Genomic DNA, 23,837 nt, shown 5'->3' with positions numbered 1-23,837 from the left:
GTCCTAATCCTTCCTCTAAGAAGGAGCGTCTGTTGCACAACTTGGACGTGGTTCATGCTTTGAAGTTTTACTTGCAAGCGACCAAAGATTTCCGTAAAACATCTTCTCTGTTTGTTGTCTATTCTGGAAAACGTAGAGGTCAAAAAGCTACGGCTACCTCTCTTTTTGGCTGAAAAGCATCATCCGTTTGGCATATGAGACTGCTGGACAGCAGCCTCCTTAAAGAATTACAGCTCACTCTACTAGAGCAGTGGCTTCCACTTGTGCTTTTAAAAATGATGCTTCTGTTTAACAGATTTGTAAGGTTGCGACTTGGTCTTCGCTTCATACCTTTTGCTTCTTCGGAGGCTATTTTTGGGAGAAAAGTTCTTCAAGCAGTTGTGTCTTCTGTTTAGCCATCTGTCTTGTCCCTCCCGTTCATCCGTGTCCTGTAGCTTTGGTATTGTATCCCACAAGTAAAGGATGAATCCGTGGACTTGTCGTACCTTATAGAAGAAAAGTAAATTTATGCTTACCTGATAAATTAATTTCTTCCATGGTACGACGAGTCCACGGCTCGCCCTGTCATTTTAAGAGAGATTATATTTTTTTATTTTAAACTTCAGTCACCTCTGCACCTTTTAGTTTCTCCTTTTTCTTCCTGTACCTTCGGTCGAATGACTGGGAGGTGGAGCTAAGGGAGGAGCTATATAGACAGCTCTGCTGTGGTGCTCTTTGCCACTTCCTGTTAGCAGGAGGATAATATCCCACAAGTAAAGGATTAATCCGTGGACTCGTCGTACCATAGAAGAAATTAATTTATCAGGTAAGCATAAATTTACTTTTTATAGTTGAAGGTATTGGCTGACTCATTTTTGGCTATTATTAATATTTAGTGGACCCAATCTTTTGTCTTTTTTATTTACAATTTTATTTCCTTGAATTTTAGACGATACTACAGATATGCAATCTTTCTGAGGATACAGAAAAAATTGTTCTGCAGCTGGAGATTTTGGGTTTAGGCACTGAACTTAATGTTAGAACATTTGATATGGCTGCAAATGCATTTTTGAGAGAGATCTCTCTAAAATGCCCTCAGTACACAGGTAAAAAACTCACATTGTTTCTTACTTTTAATAGCATTAAAGTAAATTACAATATTCATTTTACTTTATTTTACGTAGATGATGAAGAAAAACCAGTTTACATTATTACAACATTGGATAACACCACAGATGACCTTTTGACCCTTGAGTACACCAAGGTTGGCACAACTATAATGAAACATAATTAAGAGTTTTCAATTTTGATTTGTTTGTAACACTATCATTATTATTATTATATTTGTGTGTTTAGGCAGATGTAAATGGACCAGAATTCAAGACAACATATAAGAATGTAGAACAACTGATAAAGGTATTTCGTTTATATATAATGTGCCGTACAAATGAATATATTGTGTGTTTGGTAAATTATTCTTTTTCCACTCAATAAACCAGTAATAATAAAATTCTCTATTACTTTGTGCTTAAAAAGTATCCTTCATGCATAAGCCAGTGCAGCATTTACACGTTAAAAATATTTTTTTAGCATAAAAAAAATGTTAAAGGAATAGTCTAGTCAAAATTCAACTTTCATGATTTAGATAGAGCATGCAATTTTAAGCAACTTTCTAATTTACTCCTATTATAATTTGTTCTCTTGATATCTTTATTTGAGTGTAAGCTTAGAAACCAGCCCATTTTTGGTTCAGCACCTAGGTAGCGCTTGCTGATTGGTGGCTACATTTAGACACCAATCAGAAAGTGCTACCCAGGTCTGAACCAAAAATAGGCCAGCTCCTCTGCATTTTCAAATAAAGATACCAACAACGAAGCAAAATTGATAATAGTAGTAAATTAGAAAGTTGCTTAAAATCGCATGCTCTATCTGAAGTTTTGAGATTTAACTTCCTTGGTGAAAGCTATTCATCTAACTCTACTGCTTCTACTGCTTCTCATTAGTATGAGTGGCCTGTGAGTATAGATAAGGAGAGCCCAAACTATTTTTACATTGGCTGCGGCCCATTTACACTTAAACTAAAGATGACACCTCAAATTTATAATCGTGTCAAATTTAGGGTACCAATAAATGTGTAGAAAACTGTTATCACACAGAAATATACAAAATAGTAAATAAATGATAGATAAATTGCAAAACCTAATAATGAATAAAGGATATGTCCATGCGTATCAAACACTACAAGTGATAATGTGTCTGTGTCGTCTTGGTGCCTCAAAAATAAACAAATAGTGTTACTCTGTATGGAGGTGCACACTGTATTGGTGATGTTTTTTATACTTTTAATACATTTTATCTTACTACGGAATACTGGTTGCCTATCAGTATAAAGATAAGTGCGCACATTTAACAGGGCTGGTAAAAGTAGCAACTTTGTGATATCTTCTTGGTTTGTTTTCCATAAGGAGCTGCACTTTTGCACTATTTATTTATTTTGAGACACCAAGATCACATGGACACATTGTCACTTGATACGCACGGACATATCCTTTATTCATTATTAATTTTTTTGTATTTGTTTTTTATTGTTTTCAAATTTAATTTAAAAATACATAGTAAATTAGCTACTATTAATTAATTTAATTTACCTGTATATTTACACAATTTTGTACAATGGCGCATGCTTAGTTGCTTAACCCCTTAACGATTATCGTTGGTCTTTTTATGGGGCTTGTTTTTCCAAATAGCCCGGTTTTGCTTGCTGCCAGGGGTAAGACAGCGCTATTTCAGGACGCCTACAAGTGGGAGGCTATAATAGCGTGGTCTACCCTCTGGCGGCGAGACTGGCGCTATTATAGGCAGGAATACCCTTAATAAGCAGCGATGTACAGGGTATGTTGTGGTCTTTATGGGGTTAGTCAGAAGTAGTGGTCCATGGGTACTTCTGCTAATTATCAATGGCTGAGGCTTACTTCCTGCTAAGAAGCTTTGGATGTTATAAACATATACTCAGCCTATATATATATATAATTTAATTTATACAACATTTTCTTGTTTGCATTTTTGTAATTGTATCCATAATTTTGTATAATTAATATAAAAGATATTTTAGCCAATTCTCTGCATTAAGCTTGATATAATTCTGTTCTGCACTCTTAAACCCATGAATGTTGCACTAACTCTCTCTTCAGGTGAATTTCTCTTCTTTGGATGTACATTTGCACACTGAAGCTCTTCTGAATACAATGAGCTTTCTGACCAGCCTTGTACCACAGTCTGAAAATAAGGAACCTGAGCAGCATCAAGTGCCAGAGACAGAGGAAGAAAAGAAAGAAGCTCAAAGGAAGAAAATAAGTATGATTACGATCAGTCCTGATAGATAGTGGTCCAGATTAGATTAGATTAGATTAGATTAGATAAGTAAGCTTACTGTGTTTTCATTAGTTTCACATTACAGGGCCATTGCTTGTGTTTTGCAATCCAGGGACATATGACTTAAAACGCCTCTTAAGTATGTTTATCTTTAGATTTACATATATAAATGAGCTCCTGCACTGATCAATTAATTACTGTGTAGAATATTTTAGGATCTGCAGGATGCACCTAGAGGGTAGAGAAAATCCCCCGACAATTTTCAGAGTTAAAGCGACAGTGTAATGTAAAATAGTTTTTTTCTTAATGTGTTTATAATGCGTTTTATACCAGCTGCAGAGTATAAAATATATGGGGAAATTCTATATATATATATATATATATATATATATATATATATATATATATATATATGTATATATATTTGTGACTATAATTCGTTTATAGCTGTCTCTACTAATAACCACAACACAGTGAAATGTGCTGAGCTTGTAGGGAAAGCAGTTCTCATTAGTTTATTCAATCCTTCTGGTCTTATCTTTCAATACACAGTGAGACCAATACCAAAAAAATTGAATATTAACATTTTAGTATTTCTCTGTCCAACCCCCTAGTGGAAGCATGATTTTTTTAAACGTTCTTGTTTGCATAGCATACTGACATTTTCTGTATAGGTGGGGATAAAACAGGCAAAATGAGCTATTTCAAATGATGAAATAAATGTAAAGGAGATACATGTAAACGATTAAATACACTTCCGCAGATAAAATTGCTCCTGGGAAGACACTCACAAGGAGAGAGAAAAAAATCACAGTACATTGTTCCTATATATTAAAGGTATAGCAACCGCAATAAATGAGTCGATGACAAAAAGCTTTTTTTTACTAAATACAAACATTATTTTTTTTGTCCCTATAAACCCAAGGTGCATCAGAATGTTTGCGTTTGCCTTTGGATGTTTGAGAACCCGTTCTCTAGAATGTAACTTTGTGATCATGATTCTCCTTAGTCAAACCTAAATTTTACAACTTCAAAGCTTGTATTTGGCTGTACTGCATGCCTAGACTTTAGAGAATGGGTTAGCGGTGAAATAAGATAAGCGGCCACAGGAAGTTAAAATGATCTAATTCAGTATGTTTCATAATGTGAGGGACATACATATTGCTTAAACTGCAGTGTGTAATGTACAGTGCGAACAAAATAATGTATAATCACTTACACACTTTTTTTCCAGAATATATTTTAGACATTACCTCTTATGACAAGTTTGTTCCTTTCTCCACTGATAACCTATATGATTATTTACATTTTTTACCCAGTCGAGATAAAGGAATATACATGAGATACTTTAACAAATGGACTATTTAATTTGGCCTATGCTTAGAAATTAAACTGTAAGTATTTTTTACAAAAGGGAAAAAACAAGTATGTTTTGTCAAAAAGCATGCATATTAATGGGTAAACCATTAAACTAATTCTTTGTGTTTTTCTTTTTATCCAGCACTAAAAAGATCAAAGTATGATGATGTTATAAATCTCCATATTTGTGCCGATTTGTCCTGTCTTCGGGTTTTTATTCGCCAGCAAAAATGTAGAATTTCAGAAATCAGCATACAAGGTAAAAAAATAAAATAAATGTTTGCACTATTGCACACATTATAGGAACAGTGTATTTTTTATTTTGGTGTACAACATTGGTTAAAAGTAAATAGCAAATCCTCAGAATACTTTTGCAATGCATTTGCAAAACCACAATCCATCTGTTTTCAGACAATTACTTTTTAAAATGCTTTAAAGGCTTTCTACTGTAACTGTTAATATGAAACCATTTGACCGTGCGGTTATAGATAAGAGTGCTCCCAGCTATAGTTTATTTTCATGCTGCATTTTATAAAGCTGCACAAAGTGTTGATTACACCAATTAAACTGTATTTCTGTCTTTCTAGGTCTTGATTCTCAGGTGATAATGAGGAAGCAATCTATGGAGGTATTGGCAAAATTGAAAAACATTGTTGTACTAGATTCAAGCAAGAATGCTCTGTATAAAAAGGTGGGTTTAATCTAGTTGTGAATTATTGATTTAAAATATTGAAAATGTTTACTAATATCAAGATTGGTCACATCATCACTGTTTAGTACTGGTGATATAGATTGCTTTCTGTTTAAAATATGTAGCTGACAGCTGAATGGAAATGAATTAACTTTTTTTTTTACCTTTTTAAAAAACAAAATTTATGCTTACCCGATAAATGTATTTATTTCCAGGCATGAAGAGTCCACGAATCATTCCAATTATTAGTGGGATATTCACTCCTGACCAGCAGGAGAAGGCAATGAGCACCCCAGTAGAGCTGTTAAGTATCACTTCCCTTACCCATAAACCCCAGTCATTCGACCAAAGGAAAAGGGAAAAAGAAGATAACACAAAGGTATAGAGGTGCCTGAGGTTTTAACAAAAAAACTGCCGTTTGATATAAATAAGGGCGGTTCGTGGACTCTCCATGCCTGGAAAGAAATACATTTATCAGGTAAGCATACTTTTTTTTTTCTTTCCTATAGCATGGAGAATCCATGAATCATTCCAATTTCTAGTGGGAACCAATAACCAAGCTAGAGAACACGTAATGAAAGGGAGGGAGAACAAGACAGGCGAACCTAAACCGAAGGCACCACTGCTTGAAGAACTTTCCTCCCAAAAGAAACCTCAGCCAAGGCAAAAGTATCAGATTTATAAAATGTGGAAAAAGTGTCCGCCTTGCAAATTTGCTCCACCGAAGCTTCATTCTTGAAAGCCCAAGAAGAAGAAACAGCTCTAGTAGAATGAGCCATAATTCTCTCAGGAGGCTGTTGTCCAGCTGTCTCATAAGCTAACCGGATGACACTTCTCAACCAGAGAGAAGAGTGGTAGAAGTGGCCTTCTGACTCCTACGCTTACCAGAGAAAACAATGAACAGGGCAGAAGACTGCCGAAAATCCTTAGTTGCTTGAAGGTTAACTAGAAGAGCATGCACAACATCCAAGTTATGCAAAAGGCGTTCCTTTTTTGAAGAAGGGTTAGGACAAAAAGAGGGAACAACAATTTCCTGATTAATATTGCGATCCCACACTACCTTAGGGAGAAACCCCAGCTTAGTACGGAGGACCACCTTATCAACATGAAAAATACGTTAAGGGGAATCGCACTGCAAAGCCGAAAGTTCAGAAACTCTGTGAGCAGAAGAAATAGCAATAAGAAATAAAACCTTCCAAAATAGTAACTTGATATCAATAGAATTCATCGGCTCAAACGAATCCTGCTGCAATACCCTAAGAACAAGATTAAGGCTCCAAGGAGGAGCAACGGATTTAAACACAGGCCTGATTCTGACTAAAGCCTGAACAAAAAAATTAACATCTGGTAGAACTGCCAGACGTTTATGCAAAAGAATAGACAGTGCCGAAATCTAACCTTTCAGAGTACTGACTTACAAACCTTTCTCCAGACCTTTACCTTGTTCCAAGAAAGACCATTTGAATCACACCAATGAAGGTATTTACACCATACCCTATGGTTGATCTTGCAAGTAACCACTTACGAGCCTGAAGCATAGTATCTATGACATTCTCAGAGAAGCAACGTCTATCAAAAGTAGACGTTTAATCTCCAAGCAGTCAGCTTCAGAGAAACCAGATTTGGATGAAGGAAAGGACCCTGAAGTAGAAGGTCTTTCCTTAAAGGTAAACCTCCAAGGCGGAAGAGATGACATCGTCACCAGATCCCCAAACCATATCCTGCTAGGCCATGCAGGAGCTATTAGAATCACAGAAGCTCTCTCCTGCTTGATGCGAGCAATCACTCTTGGAAGAAGAGCAAACGAAGGAAACGGTTAAGATAGATTGAAGTCCCAAGGAACCACCAGAGTGTCTATCAGAACGGCCTGAGGATCTCTTGACCTTAAACCATACCTCGGAAGCTTGGCGTTTTGAAGAGACGCCATCAGATCCAACTCCGGAACCCCCCACCTGAAGGTTATCATTGAGAACACCTCCGGATGAAGAGCCCACTCCCCAGGATGAAAAGTCTGTCTGCTCAGAAAATCCGCCTACCAATTGTCGACTACTGGAATGTGGATGGCAGAAGACAATCATGAGTTTCTGCCCAATGAAGAATTCGAGTCACCCCCTTTGGTGGTTGATGTAAGCCCCTGAAGTAATGTTGTCCGACTGGAATCTGATAAAACAGACCAAAGCTAGTTGAGGCCATCGAAGATTGCTCTCAATTCCAAAATGTTTATTGAAACAGATGACTCCTCCGGAAAAATTATTAAATATATTGTATTATAACCCGGCCATATACTGACAGGGAAGTGATACTTAACAGCTCTGCTGGGGTGCTCTTTGCCTCCTCCTGCCAGCCAGGATTAAATATATCCCACTAGTAATTGGAATGATTCATGGACTCTGCATGCCATAGGAAAGAAAACTGTATATTACCAACATTTAAATTCACACTAAAAAAAACAGATAACATACAGTTATTAAAAAAGGGTGCTAAACTCACCCTATCTGTGCCATAGTCTTTACCAATAAGGTGACGTTTCCGCCTCTAAACCAATAGCCGTGCTAGGATGTTAGATGACACGCATGGCTATTGGTTTAGAGGTGGAAATGTCACCTCATTAAAGAAGAGCGCTGTGCCGTGGGCGGCCGGAGCCACTGTCTTTAACGAGCTGTCGCAGCACTGAAAAGGTGAGGGTAGCACCTTTTTTTAGTAACTGATGACTGAAACTACAGTTTATTGTTAGTGAAGGTAAATCCTAGCGTTTTTTTTAAATGCTTGGATTTACCATCACTTTAATGTCCCTTTAATTAGGAGAAGATTTTTATTTCTGTGAAACTGAATGTCATAATTTTTTTACAAAGAACTGTATCTTTTAATCATAAACCAAATACATCTATCTTCACACTTCTAAACTAGTGTTTGTTTTAGCATTTTTTTTGTTTACATTAATGTATATTTTGTGTCTTTTGTAGGCTGTCTACATCACTGGAAAAGAAGTTTTCAGTTTTAAAATGATATCATATGTTAATGCTACAGAAGGTGTTGCCTACACAGATATGAACATAGTTGACAGCCACATCACATTAACTGTTGGGTGCATTCAAGTCATATTTGTTAACAAATTTGTATCAGCCATTTTGGTAAGTAAAAAGAGATTATTGTTGTTGATAATGATAAAATATGCTTCACAAAGTCAAATATGTTTTGTACAAAGAGCAATAAAATGGACAAATGAAATGCATGACGCGGACGTTTGTTCAAAAGCTAATGGCAGCAGTTTAAGGCTTGTAGAGAATAGGTAATGAGAAGATGGACCTGTCTTTGTACAAGCCTCATGATAAAGGAAATTGGCAGCTGCACTTGAATATTAAACTGGTTAGGATAAAACTGAGGTTTTCTTAGCGTACCCACTGCTTAATAAACAAGAATATTGCAAACTGATTATTCCTTAAAGGGACATGAAAACCATTTTTTTTCTTTCATGATTCAGATGGAGCATGTGTTTGTAAACAACTTTATAATTTACTTTTATTATCAAACTTTCTTTGTTCCATAGGTATCCATTGTTTAAGAACAGGGTGGCAAGTTCAGGAGTGTGCACGTGTCTGCAACAGTTTTGAAAGAATGTGATATATTTGCAAGAGCACCACATGGCAGAACTATTTCCTGCCATGTAGTGCTTTAGAAATAAGCACACTACCTACCTAGGTATCTCTTCAATAAAGAATTATGCAAATTTGATAATAGAAGTAAAATGAAAACTGCTTTAAAATCATATGCTCAGCCTGAATCACAAAGTAACATTTTCAGGTTTTTGATCTTTTAATTGTATTGTATAAACACACAAGACACAGGTAACTGCTACAAGTTGATAGTCAAAATATATGGAAAATTTGGAGCAATGGGTATTTGGTATAGAGTATTGAAATTCAATAATTGGTAACAGTATTGAGTATGAAAAAACATAAATTATGCTTACTTGATAATTTAATTTCCATTGAGGGGAGGAGAGTCCATGGCTTCATTCATTACTGTTGGGAATTAAGAACCTGGCCACCAGGAGGAGGCAAAGACACCCCAGCCAAAGGCTTAAATACCTCCCCCACCTCCCTCATCCCCCAGTCATTCTTTCAACAGAACAAGAAACAGTAGGAGAAATATCAGAGTATAAATGGTGCCAGAAGATAAATTAAATTTAGGTCCGCCCATCGGAGATACGGGCGGGAGCCGTGTACTCTCCTCCCCTCGATGGAAATGAAATTATCAGGTAAGCATAATTTATGTTTTCCATCTAAAGGGGAGGAGAGTCCACGGCTTCATTCATTACTGTTGGAAACATATACCCAAGCTCTAGAGGACACTGAATGAAACCGGGAGGGTAAAAGGCGGACCCTAATCAAAGGGCACCGTAGCCTGCAAAACCTTTCTCCCAAAAACAGCTTCTGCAGAAGCAAAAACGTCAAATTTGTAAAACTTTGTAAAAGTGTGTATGGAGGAACAGGTAGCCGCCTTACAAATTTGCTCCATAGAGGCCTCATCCTTGAAGGCCCAAGACGAAGCTACAGCTCTAGTGGAATAAGCCATGATCCTCTGAGGAGTCTTATGTCCCGCAGTCTCATAGGCCAAGTGAATCAAGCTCCTCAAACAAAAGGACAAAGAAGTAGAAGAGGCTTTCTGCCCCTTGCACTTCCCTGAATACACCACAAAAAGAGATTGTAGACTGTCTGAAATCCTTTGTAGCCTGAAGATAGAACTTTAAGGCACGAACCACATCCAGGTTACGAAGTAACCTCTCCTTAGAAGAAGGGCTAGGACATAAAGAAGGAACAAATATTTCCTGATTGATGTTACGGTTAGACACCACCTTGGGAAGAAACCCCAAACCAGTGCGAAGCACAGCCTTATCCACATGAAAAACCAGATAAGGATGCTCACATTGCAAGGCAGCCAGTTCAGATACTCTGCGTGTCGATGCAATGGCCAACAGGAAAAGAACCTTCCAGGACAGAATCTTAATGTCAATGGAGTGCATAAGCTCAAATGGAACCTTCTGCAATACTTAGGACCAAGTTTAAGCTCCATGGGGGAGCAGACTGTCTAAACACAGGCCTGATTCTAGACAGAGCCTGAACAACAGATTGTATGTCAGGGAGCTCAGCAAGCCTCCTATGCAACAAGACTGATAATGCCTAAATCTGTCCCTTTAAGGAACTGGCGGCAAGACCCTTCTCCAAACCCTCTTGGAGAAAGGACAGAATCCTGGATACTTTTACCTTTTGCCAAGGATATCCATGCTTCTCACACCAGGACAAGTAAGTAAGCTAGGCTGAACCCCCAAGGCACCGCCAAGGCATCTATCAGCTCTGCCTTGTGATCCCTGGACCTCGACCCATATCGGGGTAGCTTGCAATTGAGTCTGGACGCCTTGAGATATATCTCCGGCGATCCCCACCTGAGACAAATCTCCACAAACACTTCGGGGTGGAGAGACCATTCCCCCGTATAGAAGGATTGCCTGCTGAGAAAATTTTGCTTCCCAGTTGTCCACACCTGGAATGTGAATCGCTCAGAGCGAGCAGCTGTGGGACTCCGCCCACTCCAAGATCCTCATGGCTAGGGAGCTCCTCGTACCCCCCTGATGGTTGATGTAAGCCACTGAGGTAATGTTATCAGTCTGGAATCTGATGAAGCTGAACGACCCCAGAGGAGGCCATGCCTTTAGAGCATTGTAGAGTGCTCGGAGTTCCAGAATATTTATCGGAAGGGGAGACTCCACCCGGGTCCATTTTCCTTGTGCCATCCTGGCACCCCAAACAGCACCCCATCCTGCCAGACCTGCGTCCGTGGTCACAATCTCCCAGGACGGTCTCAAGAAGGATGCCCCCATGAACAGTTGCTCCGAACGGATCCACCAAGAGAGGGAGATCTGAGTCCGAGCATTCATGGATATCTGCTGTGATAGATCTGAATGATCACCGTTCCACTGTCTCAACATGCACAATTGAAGAGGTCTGAGATGGAACCTGGAGAATGGAATGACGTCTATGCTGGAAACCATGAGTCCGATCACCTCCATACACTGAGCCACCAAGGGGCTTGAGGAGGACTGAAGGGCAAGACAAGAGGACGCAATCTTCCTGCGTCGATGGTCTGAGAAATATTTTCATGGACATAGAGTCTATTATTGTGCCCAGGAACTCCACCCTGTTGCTGGGAACCAGGGAACTTTTTCCTGAGTTGATTTTCCAACCGTGAGATTGGACCAAAAGAAGAAGAGCCCTCGAATGATCCTCTGCGAGACTGATTGACGGCGCCTGGACTAGGATGCCACAGCAATGCCTCTGGCTCTGGCCACTGCAAGTAGCCCCCCCAGAACCTTTGTGAAGACTCTCAGGGCCGTCACCAGACAAAAGGGGAGGGCCACAAACTGGAAGTGTTGGTCCAGAAACACAAATCTTAGGAACTTGAAGTGGTCCCTGTGAATTGGCACATGAAGGTAAGCGTCCTTCAAGTCTATAGTTGTCATGAACTCTCCCTCTTGAACTGGGGGCAGAATAGATCTGATTGTTTCCATTTTGAACGATGGAACACTCAGAAACTTGTTTAAACACTTTAGGTCCAGAATCGGGCGGAACGTGCCCTCCTTCTTTGGAACCACAAAAAGATTTGAATAGTAGCCTAGACCCCTTTCTGCTTGGGGTACTGGTACGATAACGCTGAGAGAGGAGTGATCCCTCACACATTCTAGAAAGGCGCCTCTCTTTTCTGTCTTGAAGACGGGTTTGACAGGAGGAATCTGCCCCTGGGCGGATGGGATCTGAACCCTATCCTGTAACCCTGGGCGACAACCTCCAGAACCTAAGGGTCCTGAACGTCCTGTAGCCAGGCTTCTGAGAAGAGAGATAATCTGCCCCCTACTTGGTCCGGAGACCGGTTGGGGGCCGCCTCTTCATGCCGATTTTGTCTCAGCGGGATTCTTGCTCTGCTTAAACTTGTTCCAAAAATGAGCCGGCTTCCAAGTTCCCTTGGACTGGTCCGCTTTTGCGGCGGGCTGCTGGCGCTGGGCCTTGTCCGCATGAAAGTGATGAAAAGTAGATCCTTTAGGCTTTGACTTCTTATCCTGCGGTAGGAAAGCTCCCTTGCCTCCCTTAACCGTGTATATGATTGAATCCAATCCTGGACCGAACAGCCTCGATTTAGAGGTCATGTCCGCAGACCAAGACTTTAGCCACAGTGCCCTGCGAGCTAAAACGGAAAAACCTGACACCTTGGCGTTCAGGCGAATAATTTGCATATTGGCATTACAGATGAAAGAATTGGCAACCTTCAGCGCCTTAATCTTATCCTGTATCTCGTCGATGGAAGTCTTCCCCTCGACCATTTTACACAGGGATTCACACCAATATGTCGCAGCTCCGGAAACTGCAGCTACGGCCGCTGCCAGCTGAATAACAAACCCTGTGTGTTGAAACATCTTCCTTAACATGTTTTCCAACTTTTTATCCATTGGCTCTTTAAACAACGAACTATCCTCGAGTGGAATAGTTGTCTGCTTTGCGAGCGTGGAGATAGCATCATCCACCTTAGGGACAGTACCCCACAGCTCAAGCTGAGAATCCAGAACAGGGAACAGTTTCTTAAAAGAAGAAGGTGAAAAGGAAGAACCTAATCGCTCCCATTCATTCTTAATAATTTTAGCCATCTTAACAGGAACCAGGAAGGCCAGAGGCACCACCCTGTCCTCATATACTTTATCAAGCATAGGAATCGCAGGTTCCGGAAACCTCCAGAGTAGCAAGCACTTGCTTCAGCAAAAAGCACAAATTCTCTATCCTAAACCTGGTCAGGCTTCTCCTCAGCCGGAGGTTTAGATGACACGGACTCCGACCCAGAAGGGGCCTCCTCCGAAGAGTCGGAGTGGGCCTCGTCATCGTATAACGCCTCTGATATTTCCATAGGCGTAGACAACCCCTGGGCCGGGCCGCCATGATACGCCCTACGCTTGCGCTTAGCAGAACGTGATAAGGCATGGATCACTTTCGATACCGCCATTTGCAGTTGACCCGCAAAATCTGACGGCCAATGAATCTCCCCCGCAGGAGAAATGGTTGGACTTTGGGGTGCTGCATGTGCAATTGGAGATGAATACGAGGAACCCTCAGAGGTGGATGGCTCAGTAGTACTAGACATCCGTTTACTTTTAGATGTCGTAACTTTATTAAGGCATGTGGAACATAGTTGAGCAGGCTGTTCTACCGAAACCTCCTCACAATAAACACAGGAATTAGACCTTGTTAAAGAGGGAGAACCCTCTAATGCGTCAGAGTCCTCCATAGCTTGCGCTTTTATTACGGACTAGATTAACTTAATAAATAGGCACCTTTATAACCTCCAATGGCCGGGGCACTCACCACCTCCTATGACCCAGACTATAGAAGCCATTTCATCTCCTGCACCGCTGATCAACAGAGGAAGAGAGATTGCCACACCCGGTCACATGTAATGCCTGGCAGGACCGCCCCTGCCTAAGGAGAAAACGCGCCAAAAGAGGGACGCGCAATACTCCCGTAAATCAGCTGAAAGTTCCACACATTGCCAGAGCCTCATCTCACACATAATGCAGCAATGACACAATAAACAATATCATGTATAAACTCCCCCTGTTCAATAATCCCCTTTCCAGAAATATTAACCATTGATTCTTGATTCTAAAGATAAAAGGTGTCACACTGACCCTGTCTTCCGTGTTATCATTATGTAATAAAAAATGAAACAATCTTACCAGAATCTACGCTGTGGAACAGGAACATGGTCCTTCAAGTGTGACAGGTTAGTAGCCTTGCTGCTGACATGGACTTGAGTGTAAAAAGCAGGCAGCAAAACTCGTCAACGCTGATTGCTTGTGGAGCTGTTAATTTGAGTCGGGATGGTTTCGCAGAAAGGCTCTTCCTGCATCGCTGGACTCTAACTTTCGCCCAGGCTCTCACTGAGAGGCTGACAGGACTACTTAAAACTCCAGTCCCAATGCGAAGCGTACTACCCTCCATAAGAGACTACACCGATCTTCGGCATTTCTCTGCCGTCCTCCTGTGACGAAAGGCAAAGAATGACTGGGGGATGAGGGAAGTGGGATAGGTATTTAAGGTGTCTTTGCCTCCTCCTGGTGGCCAGGTTCTTAATTCCCAACAATAATGAATGAAGCTGTGGACTCTCCTCCCCTTTAGATGGAAATTGTGTTATTGACCATCTCTAAACAATCTGGACATTGATCTTAATTCAAGGCCCTTTACTCTCTTTTAATTCAACTCTAAATGCTAAAATTATATTTTATACAATGTATGTTTATTTATTATTTTTTCTTCTTAGGCATTTGTTGATAACTTTCAAACCGCCAAAGAGGCCCTAACAGAAGCCACAGTACATGCAGCCGAAAAGGCAGCAACAGGTGTGAAAGAGCTTGCTGAGCGCAGTTTTAGACTAGCATTGGATATTAATATTAAAGCACCTGTTGTCATTGTACCACAGTCATCTACTTCTACAAATGTCTTGGTTGCTGACCTTGGTTTCATTACTGTTAATAATACGTTCTCCATCGTACCTTTAAAAAGTCGCTGCAGTCTTCCTCCTGTGATTGACTCCATGACCGTGAAATTAAGCGAATTAAAGTTATACAGGTAAATTTGTGAGAATAAAACCGCTATTAAAATGGAATAACCTTTGCTTACTTATTTGTAGCGAATACACTGTTTATAGATAGCAGAATTAAAGGGACATGAAACCTAAATGTATCCTTTCATGACTGAGATAAAGCATACAAAAAAAAATCGTTTGTATACTTTACTGCTATCATCAAGTTGCTCTCATGGTGTTCTTTGTTATATATCTTATTTATGTAGGTATATTGCATGCGACTAGAGCACTATATGGCAACAAACACTGCTGCCATCTAGCATTCTTGCAAATGAATAACATTGTTAAAAGCATTCTTGCGAAACTGGTGCCATATAGTGCTCTAGTCACATGCACACATCTCATGCCTATTTACCTGCTTTTCAACAAATGATACCAAGAGAACATAATACATTTGCTAATAGAATTTTTATTTTTATTTTAATCCTGTCTAAAACATGAAAGAGAATTATGGCAAATGACTATAAGACTTAGAAATTAAATAAAAAAAATAGAAGCCTCCTAGTCCCAAGATTGGGAAGGGCTATTATTTTGTCTGTTGGCTTTAGTGTGTGACGTAATAGATCGAACACAAATCAAGTTAAATCTTCATTAAACATCTCATTTTAACTTTTATACTGCTGACCATCATTTTCCATATTTTTTCTCTCTCTGTTGTTGATCCACAGTAAATATATGTCTGTAAACACCCAAAAACCTCTTCAAAACCAGATGTAAACCATCTCAGATTCTTATGTTTTTCATTTAGTACTGTCTTGAAACAAATATTCCACTTCCACTTTATCTTGACTGTCCAAAGTAGCACTTAGCAATGACAAGTTGTTCCCCATCTGGTGTCAGACATAACATCAAAGCTCATACATACAGAAAGAGAAGTGCTCTCCCAGCTCTATAGTTTGTTCTTTGGTCAGTCCAGCCTGAAATACCAGGCAATCCTTCTTTAAACATGGCAACCCCATACAATCATTTTGGTCTTCTTTGGGCCTTGCAGTGAGGTGCAGCCATATTCCTTTAAGCTCATTGAACAAGGAGTCCATGTCTAGTTTCACCATCACCCTTAGAGAGACTTCCCCAGGGTCAAATTACAAATAGATACAGAAGGAGCACTCTCTCAGGAATGAACAACAGTTCCATAGTTTGTTCTATGGTGATTTACTACCTGGGAGCAGCCTCTTTTAGCCCAAAAGTGTTTTTTTCATCCTGAGAAAGCGCTTCTCTTTCTTTATGTATACATTGCAGTATGGTAGCATCACAGCATTGTGTGTGTGTGTGCTCCAGTGTCGTACGTTGCTTTTTACACAGGGATCTTGCAGATTTTTTTTTTTTCATCAAGTATAATTTATGGATAAATACGCCTAGATTTAGAGTTCTGCATTAGCCGTCCAAACCAGCGTTAGGGGGTCCTAACGCTGGTTTTGGCCGCCCGCTGGTATTTAGAGTCAGTCAGGAAAGGGTCTAACGCTCACTTTCCAGCCGCAACTTTTCCATACCGCAGATCCCCTTACATCAATTGCGTATCCTATCTTTTCAATGGGATCTTTCTAACGCTGGTATTTAGAGTCTTGACTGAAGTGAGCGTTAGAACTCTAACGACAAAACTCCAGCCGCAGAAAAAAAGTCAGGAGTTAAGAGCTTTCTGGGCTAACGCCGGTTCATAAAGCTCTTAACTACTGTGCTCTAAAGTACACTAACACCCATAAACTACCTATGCACCTCTAAACCGAGGTCCCCCCACATCGCCCCCACTCTAATAAAAAAAATGTAACCCCTAATCTGCCGACCGCACACCGCCGCAACCTACATTATCCCTATGTACCCCTAATCTGCTGCCCCTAACATCGCTGACCCCTATATTATATTTATTAACCACTAATCTGCCCCCCCCAACGTCGCCGCTACCTACCTACACTTATTAACCCCTAATCTGCCGACCGGACCTCGCCGCTACTATAATAAATTTATTAACCCCTAAACCGCCTCACTCCCGCCTAGCAAACCCTATAATAAATTTTATTAACCCCTAATCTGCCCTCCCTAACATCGCCGACACCTAACTTCAAGTATTAACCCCTAATCTGCCGACCAGACCTCGCCGCTACTCTAATAAATGTATTAACCCCTAAAGCGAAGTCTAACCCTAACACTAACACCCCCCTAAGTTAAATATAATTTTTATCTAACGAAATAAATTAAATATTATTAACTAAAGTCTTCCTATTTAAAGCTAAATACTTACCTGTAAAATAAACCCTAATATAGCTACAAAATAACGAATAATTATATTGTAGCTATTTTAGGATTTATATTTATTTTACAGGCAACTTTGTATTTATTTTAACTAGGTACAATAGCTATTAAATAGTTATTTACTATTTAATAGCTACCTAGTTAAAATAATTACTAAATTACCTGTAAAATAAATCCTAACCTAAGTTACAATTAAACCTAACACTAAACTATCAATAAATTAATTAACTAAACTATCTACAATTATCTACAATTAAATCAAATAAACTAAATGACAAAAAAATAAAAAAAGATTACAAGAATTTTAAACTAATTACACCTACTCTAAGCCCCCCAAAATAAAAAAAATGCCCTACCCTATTCTAAAATAAAAAGTTAACAGCTCTTTTACCTTACCAGCCCTTAAAAGGGCCTTTTGCGGGGCATGCCCCAAAGAAAACAGCTCTTTTGCATTTAAATAAACATACTATACCCCCCCCAACATTACAACCCACCACCCACATACCCCTAATCTAATCCAAACACCCCTTAAAAAACCTAACACTAAGCCCCTGAAGATCTCCCTACCTTATCTTCACCACGCCGGGTATCACCGATATATCTGTAAATTCCATCATATTAATCAGTTTTGTTTCAGTCCTGAGGAAGAGAGTAAACTCTCGAAAGCTTGTGTTTTTTTTGTTTTTTTATATTTTGGCCTATAAAAAAGTATCATTGCTTAATTCAATACTGTTTTTTTTTGTAACTAGACTAACACGGCTAATACACACACACACATACACATATACACACACATACATACATACATACACACACACACACATACATACATACACACACACACACACACACACACACACACACATACATACATACACACACATAAATACATACATACACACACATAAATACATTCATACACACACACAAATACATACACACATATATATATATATATATATATATATATATATATATATATATATATATATTATACTAGAAATGTCCATGCACTGACTGCTCTCAAAAGTTAATGTCTGGGTGCTCAATGAATCCAAAAATAGCAAATGCATCAGATTGGCACGTACAGGTCTTTCCTTGTTGAGAGAAATAAGTTTGTCTGTAATAGAACTGAAGCACTTTTTGTGCTGAAATAATAAATGTTTGATTTTTAAGGAAAGACCTGTGCGTGTTAATCTTAATTTTATGTTTTTGCAATAACTCTATTTAAATATACTTTTAACTCATTTTTGAAATGTTAGGAGTGACATCAATGAGCTCATTTTTAATCATTTATTTGTTTTTAAAAATAGGACTGTACTTGAGAAAGGTGTATTGCAAGCAGAAGTGCAGCTGTTGCAGCCACTGAATATGGATCTTACAATTGAACGCAATTTGGCAGCCGCCTGGTACAGTGATATTCCTGATATTAAAATCCTTGGACATCTAAAACCAATGAATGTAGGTTTTATTTACGGTTTGCTTGTAGCCATGGATAGATTTTACTACTGTACTTATCTTAGGATTCCTTACACTGATCTATTTTCCCTGAATGTCAAGTTAGTATAAAATATATACTGTGCCAACAGTACGCTTTACTCTCAAAAACACTGTTGGGCCAGATTGCAAGTGGCGCGCTAACAGTTATGCGCGAGCGAAAAGGGGATTATTGTGGTTGTTTGTGCGTATCTGGTTTAGTGATCGTATTACAAGTTGAAGGTAAACGCGAGCACGTGAGCTCAATTTCGATTTACGCTAAAATGATTACCGCGTCCTCAGAGCTCTTGTTAACTGTTTCGTAAAACAAAAAAGTGTCACAAAACACATCAAAAATACACTACAAAGTACAATTACACTCATTCTAACACTATCTAATAAATATTATTCAAAAATAATATTGCACAAAAAAGTTGGAAGGGCTCAGAGATATGAGGTTGCAGGTGTTAGAAAGAAAAAGCTTTGCAAAGAGCTTTAACAGAGAGATACATACATATACATGTCTAAATGTGTGTGTGTGTGTATACATATTATACAGATATAAACACATAAATACATATGTACACATATATCAACATATATAGAAGTGCATTGGAGCCCTTTGGAGTTAAAGGGATACTAAACAATTTTTTTTCTTATTTTATGATTCAGATAGAGCGTGCAATTTTAAGCAACTTTCTAATTTACTCCTATTATCAAATTTTCTTTGTTCTCTTGCTATCTTTATTTCAAAAGCAGGAATGTAAAGCTTACGAGCCGGCCCATTTTTGGTTTAGCACCCTGGATAGCGCTTGCTTTATTGGTGGCTACATTTAGGTTTCTTTCCCCCTTTTTTTTGCTCCTATGACTTCTATGGGGTAACACGTCAACACATGCGTGATATCCTAACTTTGACTTTTTGTGTGCATCGGGTTAGTGCGTGAGCGAAAACATTTTACTTTTAACTTGTAATATGAGCCCTACTCGATGTTGCGCAAAAAACTTATTTCCAGCAGAGTTCCAAAGTATATACAAAGTTAACTTAAACACTCAATGGAAAGGAGCTGGGTTTCCTAGTTAGGTAACAATTACTGCCTATAGAGCTATGGTATAGATTAGGGCCGGTGTCAAAAGTGCATGTTTGTAAAGACTCCCAAGGACAGGAAGCTAAATATTTCTTACCGCTGCCTCCTGGACTTTGGCCAGTCTTAGGGTAGAAGTAGGCGACTGGATCATGTCTGAAAAATCATGTCTTTACCCGAAATTTATAAGGTCATAATCCGAATTGAAGCCTTTTGGTAACCTTGTTTGAAGTTTAAAAATCCAAAAGACTTCCTGTTGACCTAGTAGCCTCTCTCTATCCCCTCCCCTCCAAGGTAGGAATACTCTTTCTATAGCTGTCCATAAAAAGGTTTTGGTATCCTTATTGTGTACAATGACAAAGTGTTCCACTAATGGTGTACTAGCAGTACCCTTCTTAATTGTAGATAGGTGTTCCCTTATCCTGGATCTGACTTCTCTCTTCATTATCATTGTGGATAAAGTATTAGGAACATGTTTTCTTGTTACAATCTATCATTTTGTGTATATGTTTATATCTATTGCCTTGTGTACATGACTGTAGATGTATAAAGTTGAACATGTAATATAGAATAATATTAAGGGGAACAATACTTATACACTAGTGTCAAGGTATAGACGCAATGTGAATTCTTGCCTAGATCTGTGAATGATTAATGGTTTACCCAAAATGTTTAGTAGATTTGCAATAGGTTATAGCTAGGGAATAGTCGCCAAGAATATGTTTGATACAAATCTTGAGATCCTTTGCATATATCAAACTGATATTTGGGTATATGGCTTTTAATGTCCTCATCACGGATTGATATGTGCTAAGGATCAATAGAAAATTTTGCTGGTTGACAGAAGCTATTCAAAAATACTAGCCGTGGCTATATGTTAACATGTTGATAAGTTTATATATATTGAAGCTTTAGCTTATAATAAAGATTGGTAGGACAAGCCATCAAGTAGAGAGGTAGAGGAAAGGGTTAAAGGCTGTGTATGGAGACATTCTTTCAAGAATGTGTGCAATTAGTTAATTAATGGGGGCAATTAGTTAATTAATGGGTGAACCAGTCAGACGAGGTCTGTTTCCTTTAAAGTTTGAACATTTTAATGTGACAAGTAGCAGCTTTTGAGTATGGCTATCCAGTTGAAACGCGTCAGTTGCATACTTGCTGACCACACTGTACCACCATTCTTCCACTTTGTGCTGTAAAAATGGGAATTTTTAAAGATTGACACGGATTTGTGTAAAATAAAGGTTGTTTAACTTTTAAACAATTCTCCTAGCCGGTGCTCCTACTTTTTTGCTTTATTGATTCTAGCAGAGTTAGCACGCATGCGTTAAATAGTGCTTCACTTGTAATCTGGCCCTTTTGGTGAGAGGGAAAGGAGGGTTTCTTTTTGTTTTGTTGTATTACATTTTTACTAAGGATCCTTGTAATTTTCAGATTTTGTTTCTAGACTATTATTGATATGATCATAGCTTAAAAGGCTCATATTACTAATAAGGCCACAAATAAGTCTTTCTAAAGTTTTCTTAAACATATTTCTGATCAGAATTATTGCATTTTTGAAGTCAAAGTTCCTGATTTATTGCAGCAAAATCTCCTTAGTTTGTTTTCCAACTGTTGTTGTTTTGTGAACTCCTTTCCACAATTTGAAAAGCATAAATCATTCCAGATTTAAATTATGAAACACCACAATTAAAGTAAAATCCCTAGCTATAAATTATTTCATGGCATGTAGTATCTGTGTGAAAATGTATAATGACATATACTATGTCCTCCTAAAGGTTTTCAGTTGCAATTTTCTGCAACCCTTTTAAAGGCACACTGTACTGTAATGTTTTTATTGTCTTCCAGTTGTCTTGTTATACCAGCTGCATAGTAATACATGTACAGTATTTGAAAATGTTCCTTTAAGTTTAGCTTTACATTTCAAATAGCTGTTTTGCTCTGTGAAAAGTGTAAAGTGTTTGTAAAGTTTAATTAATTACTGCCCAGTATCTAAAAATAATCTTAAAAACAGGGGCACTTTAATTCATTAAACTTTACAATGACACTTTTTTTATATAAATTTACCATTGCATTATGGTAAACCTACCACCGATCCTCAGCCCACATCTCCTACTGTATTTAGCATATTGATGATGAATCTGGCTTCCTACAATCATTGTGTGCCCCCTTTTGGCGTCCGGTAAAAGAAGTAACCAGGAATTGTAAGCATGGCTGACATTCTTTTAGTGCACCCTATAAACATTTTAAGTACGCTCTATAAACATTTGTTCATATTACAAATGGGGATTTATGTGATTTTTTTTTTATTATTATTATTTTTTATACGGAATATACATCAATGAACAGCAAATAAAAATCTAGTATATTGCATGATATGCGGCAATATTTGACCAATGTTAATAATATTAAAAACCTTCCATGAATGTCATCTTTCTGGCATTTTACCTTCCCAGACATACAAAAAAGTTAAGTCAATATCCAGTTTTAATGTGCACAGTACTAGTCTGGAGAAAATATATTCCAAAGAAATGGCCTCTCTCAGTAGCAAGTGGGATGGAACTCCAATTAACCCCATGCTTATTAAAAGCTTATCTAGGTAATACATGAGACAAAAGGGTACCCTAGCAAAGCCATCCTCTCAATTTTGTACAAAAAAAATATTCTCATATAAAAATACTTAATTCAAATGTCATATTAAAAGTAGAAAAATTAAGACAAATCCTTGCACCTAGTGCCTTTTTAAAACAAGGGAAAAACAAGCCAAAACTGTAAGTTGGGATAATTTTATTTTGTAGGAATGTAGAATCTTGTCCACTATGCAGTTTGGGATGCAAACTTACACTTTGAAACAATGAGAACCTACAAAATTGGTTAAATTCACCAATGGACAACAGCATATCAGTGTTTCATTTGGATTGACATGATAACTTTGCATAGTCAATTCTGCACGTATATTACAAATTTATGGTTGATAATTTGAGAAATGTAGGCCATTGTATTTATATAGATCATGATTTTCAAAATATAAAATTATTTTATTAGAATTTGTGCATTTCAAAATGCTGTAAGTATTTCATCTATGTTTTGAGATGGTGAAAAACTATCCTATTACTTCCTTAGGTTATACTTGGACAGGAAGACTTAACTACTATTTTAAGGACACTAAATGAAAACTTAGGTGAAACCGCTGAAATATCTCCTGAATCAGAAAAGATGGACAAAGGTGGCACAAACAGTGAGGAAAACAGTAGCTACCAAGTCTCTGCAGGTACCTTATGAAACATAACGAAACTCAGAAGACTAGCATAATCAGTAATGCATAATAAAAAGACAATGCAAAAGCACATGGAAATCTACTACTCATTTGAAATTTAAACTTTCTCCAACATAGGTGTGTCCGGTCCACGGCGTCATCCTTACTTGTGGGATATTCTCTTCCCCAACAGGAAATGGCAAAGAGCCCAGCAAAGCTGGTCACATGATCCCTCCTAGGCTCCGCCTACCCCAGTCATTCTCTTTGCCGTTGTACAGGCAACATCTCCACGGAGATGGCTTAGAGTTTTTTAGTGTTTAACTGCTTGGAGATTGAACGCTTGATTTTATCGAAGCGAGGATTCTCAGATTCTGTTATCGATACTCTTGTTCAGGCCAGAAAGCCTGTGACTAGAAAGATTTACCACAAAATTTGGAAAAAATATATCTGTTGGTGTGAATCTAAAGGATTCCCTTGGGACAAGGTTAAGATTCCTAGGATTCTATCCTTCCTTCAAGAAGGATTGGACAAAGGATTATCTGCTAGTTCCCTGAAGGGACAGATTTCTGCCTTGTCGGTATTACTTCACAAAAAGCTGGCAGCTGTGCCAGATGTTCAAGCCTTTGTTCAGGCTCTGGTTAGAATCAAGCCTGTTTACAAACCTTTGACTCCTCCTTGGAGTCTCAATTTAGTT

The 23,837-nt window shown here is 38.5% G+C and overlaps 1 protein-coding gene across 4 annotated transcripts in view; it reads left to right on the top strand.

Moving 5' to 3' along the window:
• VPS13A (vacuolar protein sorting 13 homolog A) overlaps positions 1-23,837 on the top strand; it is a 767,672-nt gene that overhangs the window by 340,935 nt on the left and 402,900 nt on the right. For all 4 annotated transcript variants that reach the window (XM_053702484.1, XM_053702483.1, XM_053702481.1 and 1 more), the window contains exons 26-35: positions 929-1,085; positions 1,164-1,243; positions 1,336-1,395; positions 3,171-3,333; positions 4,853-4,969; positions 5,298-5,401; positions 8,365-8,532; positions 14,759-15,066; positions 18,643-18,790; positions 23,011-23,158. In XM_053702484.1, the coding sequence (XP_053558459.1) occupies positions 929-1,085; positions 1,164-1,243; positions 1,336-1,395; positions 3,171-3,333; positions 4,853-4,969; positions 5,298-5,401; positions 8,365-8,532; positions 14,759-15,066; positions 18,643-18,790; positions 23,011-23,158 (1,453 nt within the window). The remainder of the gene's footprint in view (positions 1-928; positions 1,086-1,163; positions 1,244-1,335; positions 1,396-3,170; positions 3,334-4,852; positions 4,970-5,297; positions 5,402-8,364; positions 8,533-14,758; positions 15,067-18,642; positions 18,791-23,010; positions 23,159-23,837) is intronic.

This window comes from Bombina bombina, chromosome 2, assembly GCF_027579735.1.
Source record: "Bombina bombina isolate aBomBom1 chromosome 2, aBomBom1.pri, whole genome shotgun sequence".
NCBI lineage: Eukaryota > Metazoa > Chordata > Amphibia > Anura > Bombinatoridae > Bombina > Bombina bombina.
Note: the sequence above shows the minus strand (reverse complement) of the source record. Positions and strands in the feature narration are given on the sequence as shown.